The sequence below is a fragment of the Pteropus vampyrus genome, unplaced genomic scaffold (assembly GCF_000151845.1).
Source record: "Pteropus vampyrus isolate Shadow unplaced genomic scaffold, Pvam_2.0 Scaffold88, whole genome shotgun sequence".
Taxonomy (NCBI): domain Eukaryota; kingdom Metazoa; phylum Chordata; class Mammalia; order Chiroptera; family Pteropodidae; genus Pteropus; species Pteropus vampyrus.
The window spans coordinates 326192-344462 of NW_011888869.1; the positions used below are offsets into that span (position 1 = coordinate 326192).

General features: G+C 39.3%; 1 protein-coding gene and 1 non-coding gene across 2 annotated transcripts in view; both read left to right on the plus strand.

Moving 5' to 3' along the window:
* The window catches only part of FNIP2 (folliculin interacting protein 2), a 76717-nt gene that overhangs the window by 28615 nt on the left and 29831 nt on the right, over positions 1 to 18271 (plus strand). The window contains exons 6-9 of the mRNA XM_011363731.2: positions 1139 to 1239; positions 1415 to 1504; positions 3019 to 3090; positions 12559 to 12688. Of these exons, the coding sequence (XP_011362033.1) occupies positions 1139 to 1239; positions 1415 to 1504; positions 3019 to 3090; positions 12559 to 12688 (393 nt within the window). The remainder of the gene's footprint in view (positions 1 to 1138; positions 1240 to 1414; positions 1505 to 3018; positions 3091 to 12558; positions 12689 to 18271) is intronic.
* LOC111742223 lies at positions 14796 to 14943 on the plus strand. The gene has a single exon (XR_002781229.1). It is a non-coding gene; the product is annotated as a U4 spliceosomal RNA (small nuclear RNA).

An 18271-nucleotide genomic window follows, 5' to 3' on the forward strand; every position in this document is an offset into this window, starting at 1 on the left:
GAAGGGAAAAAAAGGAGGGGCCACATTAATGGGTTTATGGTACTTAACATTGTTTTATCCTTTAAAAAAAATTGAAAACTTGTTTGTTTGTTAGTTAGTTTGTTTATTTTTAAAGGGATGAAGTATAGTGAGTTTTTCCAGATTGCTATGGACCCGTGTGGCGGGATGGATTGTTTCTGTCACTGTAGCCTCTGTGATTGGTCGGTAGGCCATGCAATATTTTGAGTTTTGCTCCTGAGTTTTTTCTCCCTCTACTTTTATGCTTCTGCGTAGACTAAAGATACTGACATCTCTAACTTAACTCTCATTCTGGTACATTTGTTCACATATTTTGAACTTTGCAAACAGAAATAGTTCATATATTTCTTTTTTGAATAAACTTATGAAACATTTGTTATGCTTTGGTAAGTTTGAAAGAAATGTTTGTAATAAATTTAAAGAACATTCTTAGTGGTCAAGAGGAGGCTATTTTTTATAATACTGGGAAATTAAATATATATTCCTTTGTAGGTGTGGGTACCATTTTGACTAAGTCTGCTTATAGTAAATATAATGAATTATTAAATTCTGTTTCCTGGACATTTCTGTTTATGAGAATTCTAACCTCAGGTGTTTTAAACTTGAACTCTTCTAGAATTTTATCAATTTCTGTTAGTGCCTTCTCATGAAAAAAGGTGTCGAATTGCTCCTAGATGTTAACTACGAGTCCAAATTAATTTCATTTTGGAGGTTTATGTAAAATTATCTTTGAAATGGATAGTAACATCTTGGGGGTCAGTCACTAAAGCAAAACCTAGAAATTAATAACAATATCCTAGGTGTCAGTCACTGAATCAAAATTTGTAAACTTTGGTATCCCATTACGTAATGTGAAACTGTTAGGAAAGCATTGTTTACTTTTATAGATTGAACTACCTCCCAAAAGCTTTTCTTGTCTTTTCCTCCAACGAATTCCCCTAAAGTTTAATTCCCTTTGGTAGGGAAAATGTGAGACTTTATTCATTTATAAAGAAATGACTAAATGCATAATGAGCAACTGATAAGCTGTTTGTATTTGAGAGTCTGTTAGAATACAGCTTTATTCACTTCTTGACGTTTTTTCTTCTCTCTCTCCCTTCCTTCCCCTCTCTGGATTTAGCTTGCAAGACAGCTTTGAGTACATCAACCAGGATCCCAATCTGGGAAAACTGAACACAAATCAGAATAACCTGGGTCCTTGTCGTACTGGAAGTAACCTAGGTAAATTGGCCACATAAATGAGTTCTTTCTTTCTGAATACCGCTGTTGTTGGTGTATGTTTTGCTTTATTTGAGTTTGTTGTGTTGTTTGGTGTTTTTTTTTGCATTATCTTTAATCTGTGTTTATTTTTTTGTGTGTACTTTGTTTGCCCTCCTCTGTGTGTGTCTGTCCCTAGGTCTGCTGCAGGCATGCAGCAGCAAGCTGCTGCAGGGGGTAGCAGAAGGAGGACCTCTCCGGCTCACCCGGAGTGCTTCTTTCTTTGCAGGTTTGTGTGGAATGCTGAGTACAGTGTGACCCACACACATGTTAATAAATCCTGTGCTGGTTCTTAGGAAAAAATCCTATTTGGTGCCTCTCTAGAAATCCAAGGGGCTCTGGAGATATTAGTTTCAAATGCAGCCAAGTTCATGGTGTTTTGAAAATTTCACCAATGAACCTCTATTGTAAATGTCTTTGATAATACCCCAGGATAAGCTGATTTTGGTGTGAAATGAGCCCTTAGTGTTTCTAAGAGGATTATATTTTCTGATTTTCCTAGGCCTCTTCTGCTGCTATGAACCTTTTCCCTTTACCATGGTGTCATTCATCCATTTATTCACCTGCATCCTACCTGCATAGCTTCTTCAAAAGTCACTCTAATGAGAGCATGGAAAACACACAACTGTCTCTTCCTCTCTCTCTCTCTCTCTCTCAAGTAGTTTATATGCAGTTTCTAGGTTCTTTACAGGTATAATCATCTCGGTCCCTCTGGGTAGGTAACATCTGATATTTAATTGGCTTTCCAGCTAAGGCTGTTGAATGTCTCCTGGGGTCTGGCATGATTAACAAATGTGGGGAACCTGTATCACTAACATTAAAGGTTGCGTTTGTGGCAGATGGCATTCTCTTCTTCTTTGTAGCCTGAAATGTGCTAAGCACCATGGTTAACTGACACCCTAATGAAACTGACACCCTCCCACCTATTTAAGAGTGAGGATAACATGTTTATATATTCTCTTTAAAATTGTGAGAATAAACATGCTTCAAAAAATAGCTGACAAGTATAATAATCAGGCAGGGCCCTGGGCTTCAAGCTGACTATAGCAATATGTCTTCTGTCCTCTGACTCAATAAGTATACAGTTTAGATCAATCTGAAACATTCCTAGAAGTCTGTAATACTTTAGTGTTTTCTAAAATTCATGCCAGGACATGAGTTTTCCTAAGTAACTCTACAATAATATGTGTGTATATGGAGAAGAAGTGGAGGAAAAAATATTTGAAAATGAATATAAGTGTTTTGTATCTGCCAAGAGAGTAGATTATAAACAGAGAAACATTTTTTAAATTTATGAAATGGTTTTCAAATATTTCTCTTTCCTGAGTTGCCAGTATTACTACTAAAACTGATTATACAGCATTTTGAAAATACAGTGCTATTTAAATACTATTAATAATGACGAAAGTGGCCAAAAGTATCTGCCTGAGAATGTCTGTTCATTGTATCAACTGCATGATTAGTTGATTATTCATATTTTTAGAGATGAGCATCACTCAAAAAAGTTTATATGCTACAGCAGGATAGTTAAGGCAGATAGTTACTTGATTCTGTTTTCTTCTAACTCTCACCATCATCTGTTTTATGTATTTAATTTTGATTTCTACTTAATCTCTGTATAAATTTCTGCCAGTCATCATTAGCAGTAGTCTACTTTGAAATGTAAAAAGTATTGCAGTCATTTTTAAACAACTCGTTTGTCGAAGAACCCGATAACATGGTTTTCTTTGGCCTTTATCTTAGCACACAGCACTCCAGTTGACATGCCAAGCAGAGGACAGAATGAAGACAGGGACAGTGGCATCGCTCGATCAGGTATTTGTTCTTCCTTTTACTGGTTTAGCTAATAGAGTGAACTATCCATAATGGTGATGTAACTGGGAAAATAGAAGACAGGCCTCATCTTCTAGATTTCTCTTCTGCATATTCTAAGATGGCCTCATAAGTCTGAAGGTCTAGACGTTTGATGTACAGTGTCTAGGTGTGATTGTGCAACATGGACGGACAAGTTTTTCTAATACCCAAACTCATCTGAGACTAATGTATCTTGAGAAATTTCTTTTTAGAGTGAAACTAATTGTACTGGGAATTTGCTTGCTGAGTGTTCAGTGTAAAATCAGAGGAAGGAAAGCATGTGTGGAAATAAATCTACCTAAGACTAAGGGAGGGCTTTCCAGCTGACTTGGTCACCCTTTCTTCTGTCCTAGAGTCACACCATTCTGGATTTTATCTCAGGTACCACTTCTCTCCTTATTTGAAGACTCGAATTCTTCTAATACTGCTTTTAAGATCTCTTGGTTTCTGCTTCAGCACACGATTGTGCTGTTGATTTTTGGTTTGTGATTCTGATTGGAGGTGGCTTCTGTGCTGTAGAAGAGAGGTAGTGAACTGATGATCTGGCATTTGAGGACTTGGAGAGGCGTGGGGCTTGCCTGATGAACCCACACTGTGCACATAGCCTCTAGCTTCCATCGAAGACTAGGAGCACCCTGCTGGTGTCACCAGTGATGCAGGCCGCCTGCACCGGATAGGCCAGCCAGTCGGCGCTCGGACGCGTTAGGGCCGTGTCCAGGCCTCGGGTGCCTTCCTCCCAACCTTTCACGCATTTCTGTTTCCAGCTCTGGCCCTTAGACACAGCTCAAAGGAGTCCTTGTGTTCCTTCTGTGTAGTACCGGAGCCCTTCACCCTACATGGTACCCCTTAGCTCCCAAGTTGTTAGATGCAACTTGTTCCTGAATCCCCCCGTTTGGTTTATAGATGTCACGTAATGGAAAGTACATGGCATGTTTTTTATGGTAAAATAAAAATAGTTGAGTCATTTCCTTCTACATAAAACTATTGGGAATTTTTCTGCATGGGAGATTTGTCTCTTCTCTCTTGTCCATCCATTCATTCATTCATTCATTCATAGATACATATTTTATGCTTTTGGTTATAACCCAGTACTACTTTATTTAGTTGCTCAAATTGTTCCAGCTTTGTCCATGGAAGCCATGAAGCTCTTTTAGTTGGATGCTATGTTTCTGTAACATACACATTTTACTGTTTGTGTACACGCACGTGCATGTGTGTGTGTTTTTTGAACACTTCCTTACTCTCTAGCATTACCAGGTGCACCAGACTTGTCTTGTTTCCTACTCCAGACCTAGAATCAGCCATTTCGCCACAGAGCCCTGTCCTTTCATTAGAGAATGGTATTAGATTCCAAGATCTGGGTACTAGATACGCTTATTGCTACTGTAGTGTCATTTCTTATACCCTCTCAGCTGCCAAGCAAAATATATGAGTTCATGCTACCTGTGTGTATATATATACATATATACTGCTACGTGAAACATCTGTATCTTTATTAAGTTGAACATGAGTTTGTACTGGGATCTCCATTATTTATAGCCCATTACCACATGGACCATTCTACCTTCCTCCCCTTGCTTAGCTATAAATTCCTATTCCAACAGTGAGAAACCTGGCTCTCACCATTTGCCATCCATTTAATCAGTTGTTTCACTTCAGGATACATATATAGCAGTGTCAAAGTTGTTAACATGTGCCCCTGTAGAGAATGACTTTATTAACTAGGGTACGGTGCTTAAGTACAGTTCCTTTTACCTTTAGCCTCACACGTGTCCACTCATTACCAAGGTCACCTAGGTCAGCACCTTTTGAGGTGGGGGAATGTTTGTAGCTATGCATACTATTCCAGTAAAATCTCCGAAATCACAGCTGACACAGTTCGTCTTGCAGCTGGCTTCATGAGTGCTACCAGAAATTCTGATAATGACAATTTAGGTTTGAAGAATAATTTAAGGTTCCTTTTTTCCCCTCCCAATAGTCCAGTAAAGCAGTAACTTTAGAAAAGCTTTTTTGTTTGTTTGTTTTTAAAACATTGTTTATAGAGAGAAACTTGTTCCAGGATAAAAAAGAATTTTAAAGGAGATTTTGTAATTCTCCCTTAAAAGGAAACTTGAAGTTCTTTGTCTTCGCCCATCAGTCCCTTCTGCATGCAACCTGCAAAGGACAGAACGGACGGAGGACTTATTTCAAGTTCAGCGGCAAATTTGTTGTTCTGTGCATAGTGTCCTCTGGGAATACAAAGAGCCACATGGGCTTGAATTCTTAAAGGGGTTTACTCTGTTGTTAGAGAACTAAATTATTTTGGTGGTTCCACAGTAAGGCCAGTTTGATACAATTGAAATTAAGGAGTTAGAAAGGGTAGCACTGATTCCTGACCAGCCACAAGTCACATTAATTTATTGAATAACAATTTTCTAGACCCCTATCTTATTAGGCTCTATCAGAATTTGGGGTGTTTTTGAAGAAGAGTAAAATATAGCACCTGCAATATAGCACCTGCCCTCAGGAAGAGTTACATGTAAACTAAGAGTTAAAGTAGAGTGTGATAGATACTACCTCATAAAATGCAGTGGGAATAGTGGAAGAGTAAGTACCTTTGCCTGGGAAGCCAGAATGGTGGCCTCATAGAAGAGGTGATATTTGAGTGACACCTTGTAGGTAGAAAAGAACTGCATCAGAGTTTAGGAAAAGAGCATTTCTGAAAATAGTTAGTGCAAGGGTGTAGATCCTCAAGAGTACACTGTTCCAATGTTTGAACGATGGCAGGACTAGAACATAAGGTCGGGCATGTGAGGGAATGTCAGGAGGTGAGGCTGGTTATAAAAGGCTGTTTTGAATGGCGCCAGTGCCACGCTAAGCAGTTTGGATTTAATCTTGTTAGTGGGGCCAGCTAAGGGACATCACTTGATTGGCTCTATATTTTAGATCCATGCGGTACTTCGCAAACTCTGCTCCAGAAAAAACTGAACCAATATAGTCATGGCTAAAATAGATTACTGATGATACTTTGTAATTCAGCAAGGGTAAAGGGGCTGAGGGAGATGGACAATAAATAGATTTTTTTCCCATTAACTTTATTTCAATATAATTTCCCCAAACTTTTGGCGTTTCTTACTACTCTGTGTGAAACTAATATAAAATGATTATCTGATTTAGCATAAATCCATAAGTCCATTGCTTTTTCCCTCTCTCCCTTTTTGTAATAGTATCTTAAAATATATATGCAACTTCTTTTCTTGGTTATCCAGCAGCTTTTTGTAATAACAGGAAAGAAAATCTTAATTCTGATCTGTCCTTAATGCATTTTACTCCTCATAATAAGTACTTCAGTTCCTCTTTGCATAGTTTGTAACATACACTAAGAGAGAATAAGAAATAGAGCAATAAAAAAAATATCCACCTCATTTATTGCTTAACTAGTTAAAAAGACCAATTTTTTAAATGAAGCTTCTTTAGTAAAGGAACAAACTAAAAATTAGTTCACAATGTTGTTTATGCTATAATTTTAGCAGTTTACTCAAAGGTATTTGCCTTACTCCCTGAATTTTTGGAATGTATTAAGGAAGTCAAGCGAGAAATATATATTTTATTATTCAAAATTTAATATTTGTATTCATAGACTTCTACTCATTACAAGTTTGAAAACCATTTTTCTAGTGTTATTGTGGAAGACAAGAAGTAGAAGTAGGAGACAAAGTGAGATGTTGTCGCTTAGCAAAAGATTGGAAGAAATCTGAAAGCTTGTTACTAGGGATTGGTTAAATTGCATACTTCCCAGTAGAGGAGTACCCTGTGGCAGTCCAAAGGGCTGAGGCAGCTCAGCATGCCTTAAAATAGAAGAGTTCTCTTAGATACATATTTTAAGCGAAAAGAGAAAGATGTATCAACAGTATGTTACAGTAGCCTATCTTTTGTGTTTCAAAAAAAAAGGGGGCATATACAGGATCTCTCTCTACATATAAAGATAGATAAGTGCATTCATAGGATGTCTCTGGAAGGGGGTACAAGCTGGGACAGGAATGGAGGGGAAATGCCTCTCATTGTATTCTCTTTTGGATATTTTGAATATGTCCTCTGTGCACATATAAACCAAAAAGATAAATTATTTTTAAGAGTGTCTTTTAGTGATTATTTTTAAGAGGGCCTTTAGAAGTTTTCAAATAAAGTCTTGAGAAAGAAGAGGGAAGAATTCAGCCATACTAGGAGGTAGCATAGGCAGGGCTCAGTGACTGACAGGACATGGGAGGTGGGGACAAGCTTTACTCTCCAGTTTCTAACGTGGGAAAACAAGTGGGAAATGATGGCATTAAGCAGTATGAGGAACACAGGAGGCCAGTCTAGGGAGACAGATATTGAGGTAATTTTTTAGTCAGAAGAGTCTGCTGGCTCCAAAGAGGTAGATTGGAGCAGAAGCTAAAATTTGGAAATCTCAGTTGCGTGAGCGGGTGAGGTTCAGAGGATCAGGACTGAGACCATGGTCAGAGCCTCACTAATCGATCACCTTGACTTAGGTTTAGATTCTCTACCTTATCAAAATGTCCACATCATTAACAAGAAAAATATTTTCTTCATTCTCTATAAAACTGCATTTCCTCTGTTCTTAACAGTAGTAAAATAAGCAGATCGGTATGAGGAACTTCTAATATGTACTTGCAAACATTTTTATTTGTTTCGAAGCGAACCTTCAGGGCAAGACTACACATCATCATAGGGTTTACTGGGACATGCGTTTTGGCCGCTGTGCAGATGCCCGATGGACCCCACACTCAAAATCTGGTTTGGATGTCAAGAACGATAGCACCGCACATGCACCAAAAGGATATGGAAAGATTTGTCACCCACATAAGGGGGCTTTCCAGTGAGGGCAGCGTGGCCTTCCCTGGCCAGTCACAGAATGACTCGAGAGAAAGGGAAAAGAGATTGTCTTGGGGTTCTTATGGTGGTTCGGGGGCAGAGCCAGGGTGAGGGGTCCCGCGTGCGGTGTGGACTTCCCACTGGCTCCAGTGAAGGGAGCACCAGCTTGCTCATCAGCTTGCTTAGGTGTGGGGCAAGAAAGAGAAGGGGGTGGTGGTGAAGCTCGAAAGCAGTCAGCAGTCAGACATCAAAAGATGGAGTCAGACTCTTTATTACCCCCTGGGTCACCGTCGAATAAAGCGAAATGACATCCCATTTGTACCTGAAGCCTTCATCGACTTAACTGATACAGTGCTTTGTAGAGAGGCGCGGGAGTCAGGGAGTGTGCTGTTTGTGCTTGTTGTCTGTGGAGGGGGAAGGCAGCGGCACCCTGCTGACCTGGCACGCATCCCCACAGGCAAAGGCTCGAGCTGGAGTCTTGAGTCTAGGCAGTACAACTAACGTTCCCCTGGGAACACGAGAGAAGGGGAGGCCTCTGAGGAGCTGCTAGGAGGTCACCTCCCACTCACTTCTCTGTCTCCCCTGGGAAGCTGTCATGAGACAGTTTCTCATCACCTCCAGGGCTCTGATGAGATGTGGGGTTCTCTACCCTGCCTGCTCACACTAGAGCTGCAGAATATCCAGCTGCTCAGCTGCAGTCTAGAACTGGCTCCCCAGCACCAGGGGCTCCCACAAGTCGTGTTGCAGGCATATGACCCCTTTTGTGTCAGTGTTGCCCTTTTTGGAGTGTTGGACAAGGATTACTGGGACCTGGGACCTGGGACCTTAGGCTTATTCTTCTTTTCACTGTCTATGTAAGTAATAAACTGTCCAAATCTAAAAATGCCTTGTGTCTTTCCTGTCAGACCTTTACCTTGAGCTTTGCCTTGTCTTTTATACATGTGAATTTAGCAATCGGTGCTATAGCTTGGGCAGAACTCAGTTGCCTCATTTCTTGCCACTTCTCACATTTCCAGGCAGACCTTTGGCATTCTGGAATGAAGATTCATCTTCACCAACTTCATGAATTTGTTGACTCTTCCACTTTAGCTCTTTCCTTCTAGACTTGCCACAGTCTAGAAGTCTAATTTCAAAACACAGTTTTTCACAAATAAACTTTGTTTTTTAGAGCAGTTTTAGGTTCATGGCGGAAGGTAAAGAGAGTTCCCATATAGCACCCCCTTCACATGCATAGCCTCCCCCATGGTCAGCATCACCCAGCAGAATGATATATTCTGTAAGAATAAATGGATGCTAGTTGAAGAGTCGTCAGGCAGGAGGGTGGGGATGAAGGACACATTTTTAAATTGAGAGTTAACTAGGTCCAAAATGTTAATAGTAATCTCTTGGTGATTGGATTTTGGCCACTTTTTATTTTCTTAGTGCACAAAACTTTAAATGGTTTTGCAATCCATATATGTAATAACATTTTTTTTCTAATTATAAAAAGTCTAAAAATGATACTAAAAATATTAAGGAGCATTAAACATACACTTTTAAAGCTGAAACAGCCTATGAATAATTTAACTAAAAGTCTCACATTTTATAACTGAGGCACCAGTTGGAGAATTTCTTTACCCAGCTCACAGAGCTATTTGGGGGCACAAGTCCAGCTGGGGCTGGAATGCACCCCACTTAAGTCTCATGCAAAACCTTTTCCGTATCCTGCAGACACCAGGCCCCAAAGCAAAGGTGGTGTGAGTTTACTGGGCAGAGCCCACGCAGCTCTGTTTTTAAACAAGCTCCTCAGGTGCTTGGGGTGCACGGCAAAGCCCTAGCACTGCATCACACTGCACTGCCTTGCAGACCGTGAGCCTAGCCAGCAACAAATGCACTGAATGTGGATTGAATAGATATCTGAATCCATCCTTTTCTCATGAGTGGCAATAGGTTGTGGGCTAACATTAGGCCTGGTCTTGCATTTGAGAGTATCTTATTTATGATATATACCACAGTACTTTTCCATAAAAATCTTATTAAATAATATTAAAATAATTTTGGTGAAAAAATGCTGGATAGCACTAAGTACTTTAGCTTAATATTTCATTTATTATAAAATGGTGAGTAAAAATTATTCACCATTTTATGAGAAAAGGAATATTTTCTTCCCTTTTTTATTATTTTAATTTTTTGCCTTGCCTTTCATGTCTCTATTACAAGTCCTAGGTTCTTTTCATAGTTAACTAATCAGAATTAATAACCTTTTAGTACCTTGAAATGTCTTATTTAGCCCACCTTTTCCAAGAATTAGCAGAGAGAGAGTGAATAGCTAACATTATTGTATGAGGCACTGGGCTAAGTGTTGTACATGTACTGATTTGTTTAATCTTCACAGAAACCTTAGGAAATCGATGGACATTTGTCAGACTTTTCTATTATCTGCAGCCCATGCTAATGCATTTTTTTGTCAAGATTCAGTAACCAAACATCTTTATATGTAACAAAAGTTTCATCAATTAATACTGCAGTGTATTTTGTTTTCGTCTTTTTTAAATGTTGGTTTCGATCCAGTAAACAATCCGTAACCCACTAGCAGATCGCAGCTCTCATGAAAAATACTGAGGTATGGTACTTTATTGTCCCCATTTTGCAGATGAGAAAGCTGACAGGTTAAATAAACTACCCCAGTGTCACAGTTACTGAGTGGCAGAGCTGGGATTTGAACCAGGAGCCTGGGTTTTTACTCAATTTTCTAAACTGAGCTACACAGCAATAAAATTTCCAGAAAAAATTGAACCTGACGGTCATCTCCATCTTGCTTCTGTAATGGGGAGAAAAAAAATGTTTATAGTACAGGTACTATGCCTCGACTATGTTCTCCACCTGACAAGAAGAAGTTGATTTGCTCAGCATAAGACAGGGAGAGGAACAAGGGACCCTGAAGATTTGGGAATAGGGAACACGAGTCTTCTGGGACTTGGAGAACTTGGGGGTGGAACAGAAATGTCTAGTCAGGATTTATTATTAACTAATTTTGTGTGACTTTGAGGAAAAACTTTCTTCTATCCCCTTTGAAGATTCTCAGTAAAATTACTCACTCACTGTTATTTGAAATGTGGATTTGATTTTGGAGGTTTAAGTGTAACCTCAAGGTTGAAACCAGGTCAGAACAGAGGCCACCTGCTGGGCCAGCCACATCCAGGTAGCTCTTCAGTGAGGAGGCGCTGCTCAGTAGACTTGTATTGTCTGTTGTGTTCAGGGCACTGTCCTGGGCACAGGGCATACAAAGGTGGTTACGATTTACCAAACAAATTTTTCGTGAATATCAACTAGATTAGAAGAAAAGCATTTTATAGACCTGTGCTGTAGAAAGAAGCCTGAGTTGTTACGCATTTAAATTTTGTAGCCTGGGAAGTTCAGTGATATTCTTGTAGACTTGAAGCTCCACGAGGACAGATATGTGTGTGTCTCGCCCACCACTGCATCACAGTTGCCTACCACAACACCTGGCACATTGTGGACATTCAGCATTTGTTTATTGATTATAGGGTAATAGACAAGTAAGTCTTATAGGATTTAAGAACACAGGTCAGAGTCAGGTTATTTCCATCTGCCTGTAGAAGTGTAAATAAAAAATATAATAGTCTTTTGGGGAAACTGCCTCATCAAATGATATCCATGAGCATAGTACACTGTATGTACTGAAATCATTTCCTTTGCCCTATGATTTGCTTCTGAAAATGTTGACTAGCCACTTGTAACACTCCATTTTCTTTTCCACTAGTAACATTTCATTGTCTAATTTTTTAGCCCTAGGAAAGTGAAAGGAGAAAAAGTCTGTCTCCACCTTCCAGTCTTTCAAACCAGTAGACACCCACCAAGCAGCTGTGATTTAAAAGAAACCTTTTGCCTACCTGAGTAGGACCAATCCCTCTCTGCTTGTTAGAGAAGTCTGGGCTGGTGTGTCAGCTCATGCCACTACAAGTCCAAGTTCAGGCATCTAACATTATCTAGCAGGAGGAAGCAGAGACGCTTAGAGACAAATAAGTAATCCAAGCAGAAAACATAAATTTAAGACTCGAGGTTTCTCTTTCACAGCAGATAGAGTGGCAGGGGAGCTGGAGAGAAGGAGGGGTAAATACTGTGTATTTGGAGATGAGGAGCAGGAGAGAGGATATTATGTGGAACAGCAACTTATTTACCGAGATTTCACCTCAAAATATGGAGTGAAGTAGTCAAAAGGAAGCAATATGTGTAAGTATACATTTTGTATACTTTGTGTTAAGTGTACATTGGTTACCAGGTAGCAATATAAACAGTTATGTGGATTATTTTATCAGATATCTGCAATCTACACTCCATTAAATAATAATTATTTTGCTTTTGTAATATAGAGCCCGATAATTGACACATGTGCTATGTCTGTAATCCTCGTTTCTTCTCATTTGTTTTCTTCGCTGTACAGAAGTCTTTAGTAACAGAGAAGTTTTAGTCTCCCCCTGCTGGATATGACTGGTAGAACCTGAAAATTTCGGTTACTTAGAATGAGTGCTCATTTGCCTCAACTTTTCACCTTTCAAATTTTCTTCCCCACAGCCTCACTAAGCAGCCTTTTGATTACACCTTTCCCATCTCCAAGCTCCTCTGCATCCTCTTCCAGCAGTTACCAGCGCCGCTGGCTTCGAAGTCAGACAACAAGTTTGGAGAACGGCATCTTTCCAAGGAGGTGAGCTGCAGTTTCCTCTTGCTGAGAAAGGTACTAGTGTAGGCAGCATGATGAGACTGGCAGGCCCTTACTCACCTGTTGTCAAGGGAAAAAGAGAGCTAAAACTTGTAGATTAGCTTCAGTTTAGCCTGAGTCTAGAAGTTAGAAGTTTCCTGGAAAGAATACCAAAAAAAAAAAAAAAAAAAAAAAAAGAAAAAAATCACCTGGTTTGGAAGACACTGAAAATATTTGGGTAGTTGTGCCATGAATGAGCTAGATTTGGTATTAATTTAAAATGAGTAATATGCTCTCTCTTTTAATTGATTCCCTTCCAGATGTAGCTCTCACGAGTTAGAAGGGTAGAGTGAATCTCTCCCTTGGCTTTCAGTGACACAAACGGGAGCACGGAAAATATATGAGCTCAACGATTGACATAGCTCTCTTTGTAAAACTTAAATTCTTAAACTGAACAGTTTAAGAATCAGATTATGAATAAGATGGCATTAAGGTATTTTCTGCCTTTATTTCAGTTGTTTTTAGATCTAAAGTTTAGTTCTGTGCAAAATGGATGTTTTGGGCTTACAATGCTGTTATATCAGTAGCTTCCAACCACTTTTTCCTACAACACGAAAACTTAAAAGGGAATTAAGATGGGTTGTACATACAAAAATTCACATGTAAATCGGTTGATTTAACAAATTGACTAGTAATCACTGTGTGAAAGGATCTGTGCAGGTGTAAAGATGATTCAGCTACCTGTCTGCAATTAAGTAGCTTACAGATATATAGTGATATGAAGATGTTAAATGGCTGTAGAGAGGCTTGAAGTGCTTTGGGATTCAGAGAAGGAAGCAAACGCTTGCTGGCGGCCGTGGGGGCAATTGGGGAGCTTTTCACGGCAGAGATGGTGCTGAAAGGACATGCTGAGAAACAAGGGCTCAAGGTGTGTGTGCAGCACATGTCAGGCTGCTCGCCTCTCTCCCATTGCTCTCACGGTGCTAAGGAGCTAGACGAAAGAAAAGTTACAGTACATCACTCACTGAGGAACTGGCTCTTGGTTGGTGGACTTTGAGTAGAATGGTTAAGCTTGGGATTTGGTGTGGGACAAGTCCTAGCTCACTAGGTGAATGTGAGAACAAGCTAACCTGTATTCTAAGTGTTGCAATGTCATTGTACTAGTACCAGTCTCACCGTGTCATTGGAAGACTTAAATGAGCTATAGCAAGTTAAGTCAGGCTCGGACGAGATATGGTAAATAAAATATTGGCCAATGTGACATTTACTATTATTATTGTCATCATTATCGTTATTATTACTGCAGCTGTCAGGGGGAGGTATCCTACCATCCTCACTGTCATTATGGCAGCTTCTGTGATTGGGAGAAATAGATGGTCCTGGAAGCCTTCCCCTTTAGACATCTTCCCTTTACTAAAAATGCTTTTGCTGTCCTTCGGATTCGAATGCAGAATTGAATAACATTCTCCAACCCAGTCCTCCGAAACACTTCAATAACTAATTTGAATTGAGACCTGGCATTGGGAACTAACAGATCTCTAGGGAACTTACACTTAAAATAAGTATTTTAGGCTCAAAAATGAAAGTGCAGGGCTCCTTGTTCAAAAAGCAGGAAAACGTGCTATTAAAGGGTACTAAAACGTAAATTTTTTCTTTAAAAATATTTTACTTACAAAATGTAATAGGAATAACAGTGACACATGAATAATAACATAAATTTATAAATTGAAAAAAAGTAATACGTCAGTGTCATTTTATGTAATATAATAAATAGTAATAATGTCATACCTTGATTTGTAATAAGATTTTTCTGGCTTTTCTGCAAATTCATTTGTTTAGGTCATCAAAATTTCTACATCAACTAATGTAATTAAAAGTGGTGTTACTAGCTCCTGGCAAATGCAAGATGGCAAATGTTTTTGATGATTATTATTATTTTTTTTTTTATTTTGAGAAAGATCTTTCTGCTGATGCAGCTGCTACTGGAGCTTTGTAGGTTATGACAACATTGAGATACACTTCTGATAAACTTTTAGAATGTAAATTTTAGTACACCTGAATCAGATGAAGGAGATGTTCTTGTGGAACGGTTTTTCTAAGAAGATTTAATTCTAGCTTGGCACAGTCGCAGTATTGTAGCCAATGAGGCTTATCCGAGGCGCATTCATTGCTAATTAAAATGACTTAATTCTTCACACAAATGAATTTTGTGTAAGTCCGAATTTAATTTTAAATATGAATTTATACAAGGTTATTTTAATGTTTCCTCTGACATTTCCTGTAACTTACGGAGGTCCTACAAGAAACGGAGTCTTCCTGAGTTGTATATAATTTAAAATACCTTATGCATTCTATCACTGCATCTTCCATTATAGGGAAAATTAATTTTAAACTGGGCTTTCTTGTTAATAATTTCTTTATTGGAGGCTTCATATGAAAATAGTGGGGTTTTTTCTGTCCAATACAACATTCTTTCCATCTACTTTCTATTTCAATGCCTGTGGATATTTGATTTACAATGTTGCTGCAGTTTTCAAAACCAGAGATTATAAATTCTTTGGAGAATTTTAATAACTCCCTAATATGCTTTATTGCAGTACCCACTGTAGGCTCTTATTTTGTGATTATTTACTGTTCTGGGGCTCAAGTTCAAGAGTTAAATATTTGTGTAGACTCCACAGGGATGGGCTCTGATGATGGACGGACAAGCTGGCTTCCCACGTGGGTCACAGCCCTGCCCAAATCCTTCCCCTCGCTCATGGCCGTGACTGCCCGTTTCTGCCGCTGCCACTGTCATGGCCACCAGTCTGGGCCTAGTTCCCAGTCTTGTCACGTTGGAGCCTTTTGGCACCCGGGACTGCCCAGACGTGGCTGTGTGCCTGACTGCCAGGCTAGTTGTTCCCTGTTGGGGTTGCGTGCCCTCAGGCCTGAGCCCCCCAGTGGCTCTGCAGCCTGCTGTCTTTACTGCTCACACACATGCTTCATTGTCCCATCACGCTTCACTTACAAATTCAGAGATAAAATTATTATGAATTCAAGATAGCAACTGCAGAACATTAAACCAAACCTAGGGCCGTTCTGAGAGCAGGAGGCTATGTGAGCAAGATGCATGCCTGTCGAGCTCGCCCTGGATTCAGTACTGTTTAACGTGGAGAATGGAAAGGACATTTTGAACTGACCCCTGTGCCTGTGAAAATCCCTTCATTTAAAGGATGTTGCCATCGAGCTCTCCTTTTTGGCTGGTGTATGCGTAGGAAAACTAGTACTTTGTGATAGACCGGAGAACAGTGAGTCCTGAAAATATGATTTTCTCTGGCTTTGAGAAGAAAATTCACAGTAGTCCAAAACTTTCTTCCTAAGAGTTAAAGGTAGTCAGGACATTCACAGTCCTTATCAGGATCTTGTGTGCAGTGGCACACCCACGCCTCAAGGCCCCCTGCTGTGCCAGGTGGTAAACTTTGGTTCTTGGACAGGAAATCAGGCTTGGGCATTTAGCAGCTGGCACAGAAATACTGCCTGCAGTGGGAGAAAAGCAGCAGAGATTTCATTCCTTAGTGAGGCTATTGAAACCCTAAAGGAACACAAACCATATAAAGTTGCTAACAGGATGTTCTTTAACCCGTAGAAATGGCGATTTCACTTTGTTCTAGTGTATCCATAGATTCAGCATAAGTTCAAAGCCAACATAAACAATGAGACTCTGCAGTGCTGATATCTAGTATAAGTCACGGAGATGTACTTAAATAATTATTATTTTTGCTTTATATGTGATCCCAAACTACTCAATGTATGTAAATGGTTGTTTGTGTCAACAAAATTCTATTTGATTTTTTTATAAGGAGAAAAAGTAAGTGAGTAGCAGTAGTCTTTCCTTAACTTGAAAGCCTGTCGGCTGATAGGATTGCTCCCATCTATGTCCCCTCAGTGCTCAGCTGGCATGGTGCATCTGACCACACGAACACCAGCAGATGGATCACACATGAGGGCAGAGTCCCTGGTCACTTCCAGTGTCCAAGAAATGAGCCTAGATTAGAAGACAGAAACCCTGGGTTCTAACTCTAGTATTGTCACTGAGAAGTTTTCTGTTCCTGAAGCAAGTTGATTAATCACTTTGCCTCAGTTTCCACATTTGCAAGACGGTCTATGGTACCTCACTTGTAGGTGACTTAATGGTAAAGATAAGATGGAGTGTCTGGATACATACCTGAAACCTTTCATTGTGGAATAATTTTAAAAACATAATTAAAATATTGCATGACCTAATTTATTCCAGTTTGCATGATTGATCCAAGATTACAGAATAAAGCTCATTTGCTTTAGAATTCAATGGACCAATACAGTGAACCAAGTGAGAACTAGCTATCCACACTATAGTAGCTATAGAAGTTTTTCAGAAATTCAGTAGGTGGCACTCTCTCCTGTGTTAAAGTGGACTTGGTTATTGGTTGTAGGGTAGAGATGAAGATGATGCCTAAATCTGCAAAAGGTTCAATGTTTATTGTAATTTGATTGTTAAAGACTACATTGGCCAAAGGCGAATGGACCGGTATGGTCATTTTACTTTTGAAAAAGAAGGGATAGGAGATAAAGAAGAAAGGGTTGCAAGAAAGTATTGGTATCAGATAAGCTTAGAATTTCCTATACAGAATAGAAATGCACTGGTGCAGGAAAACAAAGTTACAGTACAAGTACTTTGGAAAAGCAGAGAGAGCACTACATGAAATTAAGTAAAATTCTAAGAGAGCTTCAAGAATTTTTTTCGGATGAGCAAATGATTAGGATCTAGGAATTTCTCAGAGAAAACAGTTGGTGGTTATTAATGCATAGCATTTACAACAGCACCTGGATGGAGATCATGTCCTGCCAGTGGCTTGTCTGTTAGTGAGAGCCTTTTACTGATTCATCAGCCGCACTTACATCTCTGGCATCTTGCTTGAAGTTGAGAGAAACAATAACATCTCTCTCTGAGGTCAGAACAAAATGTCTTTCTCCTTTCCTTTAAAAATAAAAATAGCTTTCCTGACCATAAAACTTCTGATGTATGTATGTTTTTGAAAATGTGGGTATGTTTGAAATCACAGGCACATTATAGACTAAGAGTGGAGCACTAAATAAGAAATTTAAGGCCAAGAGTAAGTGGCTAACTGCCTCAAATTCTGCCAAGATAAGTAATTGTCGCATTGTGATTTGTAGTAAAGAACATGGAGCAAGTCGTGTTCCTCCCATATTTGGCAGAGATTTGAGACTAAATGGGGGAGTCGACGAGAAAGAAAACTTATTGCATAACTACCATGTGCCAGGCTAGGTACTTTCATTTGCAATATTATGTCCTTTGCTTTGATGTCTTTGTAGAGGGTGGGGGGGGGGACCCAATTCTGTTATTTTCATTCTTATTGTTAGTAATTAAGTCATTAATTTTGCTGGGTTTTGTTTTTTTGGGTTTTTTTTTTTTTTCAGAATAGTTAAATAAGAGACATGATCAGGCCATATTGCGAGATATCCCTCTTAAAACAAATTGAACATGTATTCAGAATTTATTGGCTTTGTGATTCTCTTATCATAGAAGCAGCCTCTCTTGAAAGAATCTTG